This window comes from Microtus ochrogaster, chromosome 4, assembly GCF_000317375.1.
Source record: "Microtus ochrogaster isolate Prairie Vole_2 chromosome 4, MicOch1.0, whole genome shotgun sequence".
In the NCBI taxonomy this organism is placed as follows: Eukaryota; Metazoa; Chordata; class Mammalia; order Rodentia; family Cricetidae; genus Microtus; species Microtus ochrogaster.
In genome coordinates this window covers 58,308,861-58,324,254 of record NC_022011.1, presented here as the reverse complement: position 1 = coordinate 58,324,254, position 15,394 = coordinate 58,308,861, and the positions used below count along the sequence as shown (strand labels likewise).

At 38.4% G+C, this 15,394-nt stretch overlaps 1 protein-coding gene across 1 annotated transcript in view; it reads right to left on the bottom strand.

Moving 5' to 3' along the window:
• The window catches only part of Arhgap15 (Rho GTPase activating protein 15), a 601,354-nt gene that overhangs the window by 187,881 nt on the left and 398,079 nt on the right, over positions 1-15,394 (bottom strand). The window contains exon 11 of the mRNA XM_005346381.2: positions 11,013-11,090. Within this exon, the coding sequence (XP_005346438.1) occupies positions 11,013-11,090 (78 nt within the window). The remainder of the gene's footprint in view (positions 1-11,012; positions 11,091-15,394) is intronic.

Sequence of the window (15,394 nt, the reverse complement as noted above, 5' to 3'; positions counted from 1 at the left end):
AAGAGGCTGGAACTAATGGGTCAGGCAGTGATTAAAAGAATACAGTTTCCGTGTAATTATTTCGGGGCATAAGCTAAGCTAGCCATGCGGGCGGCAGGGTGCCTGGGGACGCAGCTCCGCCGCTCTTAATTCAACACTAGCCAAAATAATCACCTTGGACACTTTGACAGACAGTTGGGAGTGGGAGGGATCTTTTTATGCTAATGTTGAGCAGTAGGTAAGGTAAACAGGACAGGTAAAAGAAATCTAAAACCTGAAACACGTGGCATGAGGATGGGCAAAGTGAGCTCATTAAGATATATAGTCATGGCCTTGTCAGGGGCTCAGAATGTGGTAACTCGAAGCCCTGAAACCACACTCGATAACTTCCATGTTTTGGGAGGTGACTGATCCCAGTTTTAATCCAGATAGTTCTCTAGTGGAAATAGAAGGGCAAGCACTTTGGCAAGCAGAAACCAGGCAGCATACTTTTATGGAGAACTTACAACAAGCATGGAGCATGATTGGCATAATGGGGATCATCCAGGCAACTGTGAGAGAGACAGAGGGAATATAGAGCAGACCACATTCAGCACTGAGCCACAGTTGCAAAGCACTATGGGAATATAGCAGTAGTAGCAATCACTTCCTGTGGAGATGTATCCCCAAAATCCTAAGGCGAGTTTGTCTGTAGGCAAAACCTATGATGGCATACCTCTTGCTCAGAAGGACAGATATGCTGTTGCAATATAATAATATGCACACTTGTAAACGCCAAAGGTAAAGGAAAACACACTTCTCACAGTCCAAGCAAAGAGGCAGGAATGATCTAGCCTCTTACAGCATATGATAATAATAAAAAAAAAATAGGTGGGGATAATAGTAAGAAGGGGAGTGGTGCACTCAGGAAGAATGTGGCAGAAAAGGATGAAAACACACACAAAAAAGAAGCAATCTGGACCAAAGTAAAAGAAAAGGTAGTAAACTGGTAGAAAAGACAGATGTCACCAATCCCTGCTGCTTTTTAAGGAGAAGAAAGGGCAGGAATTTTGCAGGCCCCCAGAGCCTGGATTTTTCTATTTCTATCTTCTTACACAGCAGATTGGAATGTTCATGGACATAGAGGTTCTATGACCTAGGGTTTGTTACTTGTGCCATTTATTGATGGATTTCCAACATCCTACATAATGTCTTGCGTTAGTCGGAACTTTTCAAGTGTGTGTCAAGGGGGTGCTATAAACACCCAATTTCAGAGACCTCACCTCTCGGTTTTATTCAAATGTATTTGTTCTTGGACTCCTAACGTAGAGGAAAACTGAGTGACTTCCCTGTCACCCCTCCTCCGTGGTGCTCACTGACGATGAGAGCATAAAAGAGAATGGACTTTTATGTTAAAAGTGTCTCTATCATTCAGACCTTAGTCCAGATCTTAGTTTGAGCCCTGCATCTTGCAAATTTTAAGCAAATCCTCGGATAGCTGACCCTGCCACTGTTTTCCATTTCTGAAACAGCTTTGAAGAGGAGAATGCTTCTTTCTACAGCACACATTTGTCAGGAAATGTTACTAAAGGGTGTGGGGCACCTTGAAGAGAGATGATGTATAAATACACGTGGCTCGTTAAAGCTGTGATTACTAACAATGAGAATTTCCTGTGTGAAAACAAAAACAAGACATTCAAAAATCGGGATGCCAAGGTCAGCTAACAGGAGCAATGCAATTCAATTGCTCTTGATTCAGCCGAGTCATCATTCCCAGCACGTGGCAGGTCAATATGGCAAGCCAGGATCTACTTCTGACACTGTATCTGATATGTTCAACTCTTAATGGCACACGGTGCTGATGGACAATCCGTTATCTCCCCTTGGTGTTAGTGAAGTTGCATAGGGCTATGGAATTATCCAATGTTTCTTTCTGTCCCTTGTTTATTTTACTCACGAGGAACTAAATGCAAATTTAAAGGCCTCTGGGGAGAAAACAGAAACAGATGATGCTGTAGGACTTGCTCTTATGGTTGAGAAAGAATAGAAATAAAACCAGTGAGCTCACTTGGTACTTGCGGGATGTAAAGTTGGTCTGTGTTAACAAATCATTGATTACTTAGTTTCTTTCATAGGAACAAAATTTTATTTAGTGACCACAAAATAACAGGTGCCTTTCTCTGCTGAACGCCCACAGACGAATCAAGATTTTACCCCTGATGAACTCACAGGCAGAGAGAGACTTTACTGGAAAGGCATTTCAATAAGCATTTCCCTTGTAAAAGAATAGTATTAGCTAGATACCAGGAAAATACATTACAACAAGAAGAAGTAAGGTTTGACTCTTTGGTATCCCAAAGGGGAAAACAGGTTTGGGTCTATGATGATAAATTGAATGTAATAATCTGATAACATACGCTTTATAGTGAGTTTCAAATGGATCATCTTGGGTCCTTGTTGTATATAGACTTGGCAGCCTTAGGAAGGCTCTTTAAACTTCTGACATATAGGTTTCTCATGTGAATACTGAGGGTTTGAGATACATTTACATTTGAGAACATGCCATCTAGTAGATTTTCAATTCAGGGTTGGCTATCGTTGGTACTGGATTAATCCCGTTATGCTTTTTAGTATCATTCAATCTTTAGTTTTGTCAGAGAACCGTTAAGCAAGACATCTTTCCTTTTCATTCATCTCAGAGTGTACAGTATTGCAAAATTATTGCAGCAATGACACCTGTGAGTGATTTTCATCATGGCAGCGACATATATACTATATCAGCAGCATTGTAAAATTATACATTGATTCAGCTGATAAGTGGTAGTGAATACTATCAGTTAACAATCCAAGAGAAAAGTTTCCATGGGTTAGAAAACTGGTTAACTATTTTTGTGGTTAATGATCTATTTCTGCTTCTCTTAAATTTCTAACATTGTATACCTTATGGCTAGATAAATTGTATTTCCCTGGACAGCCAAGACAGAGTTAGCCAGATATTGTGGTGGAGGGTCCCAGATATGACTATGAAGCCTCTTCTTTTCAAATATGTATTTGTAATAACAACCTGAGTTTAAATGAGAGTTTCTATGAGTGACTCCCAATTTTTTATTTTTGGAAAGTTCCATTATTTGGTTCTTACAAAAGAAACTCATAGATGTCCCGAACAGCTACTTTTTCTTCCTGGGCATCACACCTTATGTGTATCCTTCCCCCAGGGTAGGAACAGCTACTTTCTTCTATCCAATAGAATGCAGTAAAAGAAATGGGACATGCACTTTATGATCGCATTACTCAGGTTTCTAGTTTCTGTGTTGCTATTAATCTTTCTCTTCCCTACTTCTCTGATGACTCAAGCTACCATTTTGTGCTTGGCCTACAGAACCGTCCATGCGGCCCCAGGCCTGTAGCCACAGACAAACTGAGGCCTTCTGGCCAACAACCCACCAGAAACTCAAGCTTGCCAAAAACCATGTGAACCTGTCCCCAGGCAGGCTGCCAGATGAGAATCCACTCCTGGCTAACACCTTGACTGCAGAGCACCCAGCGAAACTGTGCCCAGACTTCTGACTCACAGAAACTGTGAGGTAATCAATTTGCACTGGTTAAGCAGCTGAACTGGCAGGGATCTTGTCAGATAGCAGTATGTTTCTGTGATGGAGTCGGGATGGAGAGAAAGGATGCTGTGCGCCCAGCGTAACTGAAGCGGGAGGAGGCTTGGTCTGCTTTTCTAGCGAGCGTTTTAAGAGCTGCCTATTAATTCTCACGGTGATGATGGCTTGTGATGATGATGAGACAGTTTATAAATCTCCTAGGGGGTTCTCGAGAGTTGGCAGTTAAATAACTCTCACTTAATTTCTGGATTTAGTAACCAAATGTCCATGGAAAACCCACACTGAATTCCGTTGTAAAATTTCCATAGACTCCGCCCACTCCCTGTATCACAAATTCATTGTAAAAGGAAACTAAATTTCTCTTTTATATCCAGGAGTTCCTAAGAACAGGAATTTGACTAATAATGTGATAAAACTTTTGATATCAAGCTACTCAAAAAATCTCATGTATTGGATTTCTCTTTCTAGGAAACAAATCTAATTACCATCAAAGAAAATTCCATCATGTAGATGACAGAACCATATTTGATTATTAATATTTAGTAATACAGTATTACTAATAAAACTAATACTCATTTTGGCTAACTTCTTGTCATCATAATTAAAGTAAACAGTAATTATCAGTTGGCCGATTCAGTTTTTAATTTGCTCACTTTTTAAAATATTAATTTCCATTTTGGAAATGAAGAATATGAGATTCAAAGAGATCAGAACAGATTCTTTTAGACTTATAGAATAACTCAGAATTAAGATAAGAAGATCCTTGAATTCTTATCTTGTGTGCCTTTCCCACTTGACTGCCTCTGCCTTTAATTGCTTCAATTACAGCTTTAGGCCATTCCCCACCTCACACCCAGACAGGGTTTCTCTGTAGGTTTTTGAGTCTGTTCTGGAACTCTTATAGACTAGGTTAACCTCGAACTCACAAAGATCTGCCTGCCTCTGCCTCCTGAGTGCTGGGATTAAAGGCGTGCACCACCACTGCCCGACTACCACTGCCTGACTACCACTGCCTGACTTTTAGGTCAGTTTTTATCACTTGTTTTGTAGTAAGTTATATAATATAACCCACAATAAGCATATAATTTTGCTTTAAGTTTAGTGGCCAGAGTTTTTGTACATTAGAAATGGAAAGGACACCTAAGCTTGTGATTGGAATATAATATAAAATGCAATAACTAGAAATTATAGTTTATTTTGGCCTCTGTATTCAAAAATATGAAGAGTTTATTGTCTTGACATCTTTGTCAAGAGTTTGCACTGCTGCCTGATGGAGGAAGGTCATTGGTAAAAAAAAATAAAGAAACTGCTTGGCTGGCCCTCATAGGTTAAAACATAGGTGGGAGGAGTAAACAGAGCAGAATGCTGGGAGGAAGAGGAAGTGAGCTCAGAGGCCATGCTCCCCTCTCCCATGCAGACGCAGACGCCATGAAGCAAGCTGCCAGGTCAGACATGATGAATCTTTCCCGGTAAGACTGATGCTACCCAGATTATTAGAGATGGGTTGATCGGGATATGAGAATTAGCCTGTAAGGGCTAGAGTTAATGGGCCAAGCAAGGTTTAAATGAATACAGTTTGTGTGTTGTTATTTCGGGGCATAAGCTAGTCAGACGGCTGGGAGCTGGGTGGAACACAGCCCGTAGCTCCTACTACAGCTGCCAATGAGATTCCTTAAGCAACTAGCAAGCTATAAGAGTTTCCTCATCAATAGTCTTTGAGCGCTCAGATTCAGTAGAGCTGGAAAATGAGATCTAGGGAAGTTTCTAAAGTCCTGAACAATGTTAGAGTTTGCCCATCTTATTTTCAAGTGATCTTTCTAGCTTTAAGGGAAAAATAAATCATTGTTAAAATAAAACCTCATCACATGGAACCCACAAAGGTGCGCCTTAAAAAAAAATGGAACACACGCCACTGCCACCACCACTACCACCCCCAGCAGCAACAACAACAAAACAAAGAAACTCACCCTACCCAAAAAGGATAAAACAAATAACACAGTTTGTTTTGTTAATGCTGTGGTTGCCAGTGAAAATGAAGTAGGCTTAAGGAAATACTCATTTTAAGAATAACAAGAGAGCAACATAAACTCACTTAATAGAAAAATGAATGGATTTGACACAAGGGCTATTTTATAAGAACACGACTAGAAGTCTTAAAAATCCTTTTCAAAATCCTTTTTACTTTCATCCAGTTGCTTATTTCCAGATGAAACCGCCAATTGTCCACATGCTTTCCCACTTTCCCTTTCCTTTATTCGATTTTGGTACTACAAATGGTAGGGGATGCAGAGGAACAGCTACTTAAAAAAGGCTTGTGCTTTGCTTTAAGGAGCATGATTGCAGAAAAGTAGTTTAGGTAGGATTGCTTTTCTGATGGTATATTTTCAGTGTGGTTGACCTATTATTAGCAAGTTTAAAGTAAGCAAAGGCATTCCTTTCAGCAAACATCTAGTATGTCTTATTGTGCCAATACAATCTTTGTGAATAAATATAGGGATAGTACAAGATTACAAATTAAAAAACTCTCTCCCCCTAAAAACAACAAACAAACATGCGCGTGCATGTCCATAGGAGATTCTTAGCCATGTAGATTTCTGTAAGGCACATATTTTGATCACCCATAGTGAAAATGTGAGCATGTTGTCTTTTATCTGCATTTCTATCTCTGGAAATCAGTTCTAAAATCCTCCAATTCCAGGCAAACACTTGCAGGGGGAATCTGTTACCATGTATCAAGAAGCACTGGTCCTGAAAAATCCCGTCTTATCTCTCCACATAGCTTTATAGCTATCCTATTGGCTCAGGCTTTGGGGCAGCTTCAAATGTAGTATTTTGCAGAGAAGATGCCAACTTCTCCTGTCTCTTATAGAAAGAGTGAAACCAGAAGACATGTATGTAAGATTGGATTTGGGGCAATATGTGCAGATGGCAAGCTGAGACTGAGGGCTGATGCAAGGAAGTCTGGTGGGATTTCCAAGACCCACCGTCAAAAGTCCTTAAGACAGCCACGGAGCATCCTCTATGCTGAAGCCTGTCTTTTGCATACGTGCACCCATGCTGCAAAGCCACCAGGAGGTCACAGATCATGCAGAAGGATCAACACAATGACACGGGCTGATGACAGGTTGACATCTAGGGTCATGCACCAGTTTTCTTTGGGGATGCCCATATAGACCAGAGGAGTTGCATCAGCAAAATGTCACGGAAAGCTGTCACCAAGTTCAACAGACAAGGCAGAGCACCACTCACTAATACACCAATAGCCTAGGAAGTCAAGAATCCGTAATGCCTTTCTGCAAGGCTGCAACGTGCTTCTTGATCCAAACATAGAATCATAAACCCTACAGAGATTCGAGGCGCCAGGATTCCTCATTCCTGTGATGTTTTCCCAAACATCCCCATTCTTGAATAGTTTTAGCCAAACTGAATAGTAGCACCAATAACCAATGCTGAGAAGGAGAGTGAAAACAGGGACGTGCAAATGAACGCCCAGCCTGAAGAGACACTTCTCTATTTTTGCAAGAAGGATGTAATAAAGAATCAGTGCATGGGGGCGGTGTAGCTTCTTGGCAATAGTTAGCAGCACACACTCTAGTCCGAGACATCTGCGACCTAGTTCTAGCCCCATATCCTGGGACATTTGACAACTGAGCCTCAGTTTCCTCACTGAAAACAACAAGCTTATTCATTGTACCTAACTGCACTACAAGGTTGAAGAAAAGATTAAATTAAATATATATGTAGGGAGTTCAGTGCACAGCCTGATACGGTAAGTTGTGAAAATGGTAGCTACCTATACAATAAAATTATTATCAGCATTACTAATTTTAATTAGGAAATGTTTTTCAAAAGTGATCTCTTTGAATTTAACGTGTGTGTCATCTGATCTGGAAGTATAATAAGGGTATCTAATTCTTTCTGGTTTAGTGAGTCAAACAGAAAACCAAAACAAATTGAATCATTCAACTGGTGTATTTAGAATTGCTGATGATTATAGCATTCAAGAAAGTCAGCGAAACACAGAAATTGCAATTCAACTGTTCTTGAAAATCTCTAAAATCAGTTTTCATTTGTGTAGTCTAACGGTGGATAAGGCTTATTCATTTTTTTAAAAAAAATATATTTGGAACCTTTTTAAAAAGAGGCATCATGTAAGTTGAACACAGAGGGGATAAAAGATGCTAATGAAGGAGAGGACACCAAATTCTTCGATGTCCTGTAAGAATTTTAAAACGAATGTATGATGCTTGCATAGCTCTGCATACTTTAATGGAAAATGCATGTCATCAGCATTTTATTTCATCATTCATTCACACACACACAAGCATGTGTTACCCTCCTTGTTCCAAACACTAATTCAAATAATACGCCAATCATCAAATTTTGAGAGGGGATGGTATATATATATATGTGTGTGTGTGTGTGTATAGTATATATATACATTCATACATATACATGTGTATATATACATAAATATACATTTCATATATCTCTCTATATATAGATATATGAAATTTTTAGGGTATTAAATTTTATTTTATATTTATGAGTGTTTTAACTACATTTATGTGCATGTAAACTTCTGGTACCACACAAATCAGAAGAGGTGCTGGATAACCCCAATAGTCTGAGCCTCTACAGGTGTGCTAGGAATTGACTCTAGGTCTTCTGGAAAAAAAAAAAAAACAAGTGCTCTAGACTGGTGACCATCTCTCTGTCTCCTCAATATGTAAGTCATGAGACTCCAGGACACCGAGTCAGCAGTATCAAAGGTCCCAGTGCCGCCTCATTTGTGTTGACTGTGTTCAATTCTCAGAGTGCTGTAAAACAGGACGGCTGTTTGCTGACAGTTTATACCACCAGATACCAACTCAGGCCTCTGTCCAGCTTTATGTTGTCAACATTCACAGAAACATGAGCAGTTACAACGTCTCCGAGGATGCTCAAGTCTGGATTGTAAAAGATGAGATGGATAGATTTCGTATTTTCATTGCAGATTGTTTTTTTTTTTTTCTTTAACAAACTGCTGAGCATAATTTTTTAAAGGCAGGAAATACAGCTAGTGTTTGTTTCTAGCATGGCTTCTGTTTTGAGATTTCTTCTTTGTAGGAGAAATGTGTTGCCCAGCTGTCTAGAATCCCAGTCAGGATATGCTTTCAGCATGAGCTATCTTACAAGAATGATTTTAGCTGCTTACAAACAGAATAAAAATGAGACTGAGCTATTTCATGCAAATTTTTACCCACAGAGGTACACTGTGGCTTAGACCAATGGGACTTTCATGAAGTAATGTAAAGTTGAATTCTGTGTTTTGCCTAGCCAAATTAGTCAATATGCAGAGCCCCTAAAGATTCATAGAAAGAAGAATTACGGGACAACTAGTCAAAGAACTAGTCAACACACATAAGAGGTTTTCCGCCTGAACTTATAGAGAAACAGTTTAATTTTTACCAGTTTTAATGCCTCTACCTGCAGCATTCACAGGAACCAACATATAGAGGATGTACACATACCATCCCCCCCAGACACACAGAAGCACATGCATACAGAAGCACACACACACATACGCACACAGAGACATACACACTCATAGTTGCACAATACATAGGTAGCACAGACATACATACTTACTCCACAGTTATTAATACAGGGATGCCTCAAGACTAGCACTGGTTCATGAACAAGAACATCAGCAAAACAGGCACATTTTGGGTGTGGCACACAACTGCCCATAAACTCCAGCTCCAAGAAGATCCAGTGCCTCTGGCTTCTGTGGGCATGAGCTCTCACGTTCACATGCCCACACAAACCACATAATTAAAACAACAAAATTTATCTCTTTTAGAAACACAAGAAAGATTCAAATCCAAGCTCATATCGAGATTTGTGGAAGAGGCAGGTGTTCCAACCCCTTTATTCTATTTTTTTGAGGTCAAGACCTTCGTGTTTTAATGCTTCTTGGTATAAAGCCCATGTGTACATTTGATTACATTCTCTCTAAGAATAAGACCAATGGGTCTTAGCAGAGATGAAATTTTAGAGAGTAGATAGGAGTATCCTATTATAAATTCAGTTACCAAGCGTGTGAAGAGAACACAGAAATGATAGACACCCTAGTTATCTGGTTATGAAGTGTACAAACTACTTAAATATCACCCTAAGGTCATTTAGGCATCGTATTCTTCTTTTCCTAATGTTCTTAGTTTTATTTTTTTCATTAATAGACTTTCTAAGAGTAGCTTCAGGCTCTTAGAAAGGCTGACCAGCACATACAGTTAACAAGGGCTCCCTCACACCTCCCAGAGAGTCCCTAGTGTTAGCACTTTGTATTAACAAAGTAACTTTGTCACAACGAATGAGCTTGACATGTTATTGTTGACAGCTAGCCTTTATTCTCTGTGTTGTCTATTTTATGGGTTCAGTTAATCTATAACAATATAAACGCACAATGCTGATGTTAAACAGAATTCTTTAACTGCTTTCACATTCTGTGCTCACTCTACTTCTCTCTCAAATTCCTTGTTACCACTAATCTTTCCCTATCTGTACAGTTTTCCTGAAATGCTGTATAGTTTTCCGTGGGTAGCTCTTGGCCTTATCCATTCAGCAATACACATCTAAGGTTCTCCCAGGTCTAATCATGGCTCAATAGGTGGTTTCTATCCATCACAGTAATATTCCATTATATTAATTTACCACATATTTTAGTCCAATCACATTCTGAGACATACCTTATTACCTTCAAGTTTTTATTCATCCCTTTCAGGGGCTGGACCAGGGTCTCATACATCATGCATGTGAGGCAGACATCTCACTCCTGAGCAGCATCCTGACTTTATCTCCAAGCTTTTTCAATTAGGAATAAAGCTGAAAATATTTGTGTGTGGAATTTTGTATGGAAACAACAGACATTACAGAGAGTCCGTATCTGATGGTAAGGACCCAAAGAGGTGCGCCATTATGTTTTCTCTTGAGGGGTGTTAACCTTATCTTGTTTCTTGATTTGCATTTCATTAACAGCATACACATCTTCCATGTTTTCTTTTTTGAGCATTTGTGATTTGGTTCTTATGTTTTCAATCATGCCCATTGTTCCCTTCATCAACATATATCAGGAACCTCTCATAACCCAGTAACAGTTTTTCAAAGCTGAGTTATTTTTCTTTAGTTTATTATTTATTCTGTTTTCTATTTTTTCATTTATTTATTCTACACATTGTTGATTTTACATGAGCTATTAGTTTGGCTTTCTAGTCTATGTCTTTTCAGGTATCAGGTTATAATTTATTTTTCTGATAATTGTTCAATTATTCCTTAATTTCTGCATTTTGTGTGCTCCCCTCAAAACATTGGTTACTGACTGTCTGTTCATTGTGTACAGCTGCCTGAGCATAACTAGAGATGTGACTTCTGAAAAGTCTTTGAAGTAAAGAAATCACTTACCTTGGTTGACAATAAATTTTAACTTCTGTATTGTTGCCAGATTGCCACTAACTCGATATATTCCATCAACATCTAAGCCTGAAAACAAAATAGCATATTTCAAACCAGCACATAGAAGAACTGAGAATATAAACAAATAATGATGAAGTGTATTGTACATGATTGTTAATACCCCTTCACCACAGAGAAGACAAATTCCTATGACTTCAACTAAAGCAATGCTCAAAATTTTAATCCCCCAATTTTTGTCATAAAGTTCTGAGACAATCAGAGTCAAATACAACTTTCATTAAAGCAAACACAAAAACCCATGCAAGTGTATGGCATATTCAAGATGATTCTTAAGACAAGCAGAAAAAAATTAGGAAAAAAAGAACGTGCATGTGTGTGTGTATGTGTCTGTGTGTGTGTGAATGTAACTTCCCTTATTGGAAAGATAAAATAATTAGACATGTATGAGTTGTTTTCCTCTCTCTTCTTTGTTTTCATTTTGTTGCTCTCCTTCTATCTCCCATCCTTCTTCTCTCTCTCTTCATTCCCAACCATGCCCCATTTTGCATCTCTTGCAATCACTGTCATTTGGCATGTATTAGTCTAATGTTTGAGCTACAGAGTAAACAGTCATTCAATGTATGACTAGTTTCTAGCATGTTCATATAATAAGATATTATATTATAAAAAGAAAATATGGAAAATTCTGGCCTATTGCTCTATGAGTTTCAGATCATTTTGGAACTGGTCATCAAAATATTGTAGGGAACTTTGGATAATCACTTGTTTGACTTTGGACATATTTGTTTATCGTATCTAGCCATTTTAACAGCTAAGTCTCTAGGATTATTAATAAATGAGAAAATATACAGAGATACTTATTTATGTACTATTATTCTCTCCAATAAATGTTGATGTTTTAATTTTTGTGTTAGGAGTATCATGTATCTAGGCTATCAGACAGATAAGTCTGGGTGAGATTACTGGCCAAGGGCATGGGCCATTATCCCAGCATCCTCTCCAAGGAGGTGGTGTCAAATCATTGTTAATCATGGGGATCCATGATAATAAGTGTTAAATAAGTTGAAACAAATTCATTATATTTTGTAACAAAGACATTACAAAGATCTTTGATGACACGAAATGTCATTCCTCTGGTTTGCCATTTCTATACTTCTACACATTTTAAATTAGGACTTTTTGTGTTGTGCAAAACATTTCTTCATTAGCTTACAGTAGGATAATGCAATTTATGTCACAGGCATCGGTGACATAAGGCAGAGCAACTATTGCCAGTGCCCTGAACTCTTCTAAGTAATGAACTAAAGTAACTTGTGACAATAGCAGCGGAGTAAAGTTGCTATTAGCAAATGTCTTAATTGTTATGGGTTGGGAGTTGCAGAGTAAGCTAATAAACAATACATTACTGAGACGCTTCCCCTTTCTGAGAAGTACAAACTTCTCAGAATACAGAAGAATTGGATGGAGTGAGACACCTATCTGTAATCAGAAAAACCACCCAAGACATAATCCATTTTATAAACATCAAACAATTTTTTCTTCCCAATGTGCAAACTACCTCTATTGCCTTAAAGGAACCTACTGTGTTTGCCCAAAGTAGAATGAAAAATTGACATATTGAATGTGAAAATCATAATTAACACTTTTCTAATATATGATTCCTGCTTTCACTCCAGGATCCAGTTGTCCTTATACTTATGTGTTTAAGTCTGAATGATAAAAGATTAATTTAGGATGATTTACTGACCAAATTTTAGCTAATATAACTAAATTTTCTTATTGCTTCATCAGAATGTAGTTGGCATTTTGTCTTAATTTGAAAACTCTAAAACAATATGATTTATTTTAAAGGTTAGAATTTGTGCATGGAGCCGGGCATTGGTGGCACACGCCTTTAATCCCAGCACTCTGGATGCAGAGACAGGCGGATCTCTGTGAGTTCTAGGTCACCCTGATCTACAGAGATAGTTCCAGGACAGGAACCAAAAGCTATGGAGAAACCCTGTCTCATAAAATAAAGAAAAAAAAAGAATTTGTACGTGGTTGTGTACTCTTTTAAAAATGTTTCTTTTGTGAACGTATAAACAACTGCAGGTGATGACTTTGAATTTTCTGAGATCATTATTGGTGGTGCAGTAGTGTCTATAGAACACAGTCAGGACAGCAAGTTGGGGCAGCTTTGGAGGAGTTGGGATTCAGATATAGTCCAATGTCATTCAGACGAAGAGTGATACGCAGTTTCATCTTGTCTCCCAAAATAAAATTTAACTAAATGAAAAGTACCCTAATTATTCTATAGGTTACCAGTTATTTGAAAGGAATTCGGAGAAAAAATATTTTTAGGAAAAAAATGTGAGTCTATGTTCTGTAAAGGAGGGTTTCAATTTATCTTTAAAAGAGCCAAAGATCTCAGTTAAAAGAATTATTAAAGAGGAAAAGTCAATCTGTATCTGGTAAAAATGAGTACACTGACTTTGTATTTATTTATTTGTTTGTTTGTTTGGCTGATTTATAAGAAGTCAAAGATACGTGAAACAAATCCGAAACAATAGGATATGAATCATAACTTTTTCCTTAAGCCTCATTTTGATATGAATCTTTTAAAAATAAATTATAAAATCAAGTACATTTTTACTTTTTGTCTGACACTCATAATAGTATTTTAGGAGTATTTAGAGTGTCTATGTTGTCTTGTGCTGTAGACTGATATTCAACCGCGACAGTTCCTCGGAATCCCAAGCTTTGTTTTTCTCATGTGTAAGCTGAAGTTGTAACAGAAGAAACCTTGGTCTTTTGAAAATTTCTGCAGAATTTTTTTTTTAAATGTTCAATAATCAAAAACATTTGAAAGAGTAGTGTGGATTGGATATATTACAACTGAACAATATGAAAGTATGGCAGCGTTTAAAGAAAACAGCCTTATTCTACCTTAATAACCTATTTTCTTTTGGGACGAAGGCAGGGTGTGCTGCTGATGGAGATGGAGAGGGTAATTCAGACCTGAGCCACTGCTGTGGTTGCGTGACTGAGTCATAGCTGAGAAACTGTCTTGTGGCTTCAGTTAGCAACCAGAAAGTAAGAGGGAGCCGAGTAAAGCGTTCAGTTGCAACATGAATCTACTGACACAGCTTCTCCGTCCTTTAGATGCAGAGATAGCAACATCATACATCTTGCAAATTATAATAATCTCGACCTTGGTGGCTCCCGCTCTCAGCAGGTTCTGCCCCGCCACTGAGATCATACGTTTTAAATTGTGTAAGTAGGGTGAAAATGGCAAAGTGTATACTAAAAAAGAGGGCAATGCATTTTTCAAAAAATAATCTGGAACCTATCAGTAAGGTTTAGTAATTATAAATTATGTAGGTACCGTCTTGAAGCTGGTTAGGTCTCCCCTGAATGGCTGCAGAACGGCAAGCTTAAAATCCTGGGAGCATTATCTCAATTGCAGTTATTCACGTGTCATTCCCTTTTTACTCCAAGAACTTTGAAAGTTGTGCCAAACCAAACCAATGTAAATTGGTGGCTTTGGACATCCTTTTCATGACCACATTATCCTTGCTGGATCGGGAACCGCTCATTTTGGAAATAAAGTCAGACTTGGTATGAGTTTTAAATGAGTGGTGTCTTCAAGGTACCCACATTGTGCTTTGGTGGAGCTTGGACAAATTACTTTGAGAGTTACCTCTTTGCAGTAAATAACACGAGTGAAGGCTGACAGAGGTTTTTGCTTGCCCTGCTAGGAATACACTGGGAACATGAGGAGACCAAGTCATTACACTTTTGTTTTAAAAAACCAGACTGGAATGAACAGGATTACAAAGATTTCTCAGAAGAGAACCACATTCTCTGAAGTATCATTTGCTTACTCACCAGCTGACTTTTTATGTTTCAAAACAGCGTTTACCACTGGCAGAAATCCCTGGGTGTTGCCGTAGGGGATTTTAGAAACTTGTTCCTTTTTTTTTTTTTCCTGAAGAAGAAGCTTAAGGTGGGATAGATGTAGTTCAGACACAGTGCTGGCAAGATGCTGAGAAGGAGGGACTGAATTTGTTTAGCTTTGTATTCCTTAATCATTTATTGACCATTTGCCAATTGCTGCTTATTGTATGTGTTGACTCAAAGTCATGACATTCTATACGATGCCATGGTAGAGAATTGTGTATTCTGTAGGATATGACTGCAAAGAACTGTGCCTACTTATACTGTCTCATAATAATGTTTCCTCTGTTTTGTTGTCTTCACATGTGCGATCTCATCTGCTTTCTGTCTTCTTGGAATCTATTTGTGGTGTGCTATTGGCACTTTTTCTGTTGTGCGGGGAATTCTTGTCTTCGTCCCTCCGTCCCTCCCTCCCTCCATCCCTCCCTCCC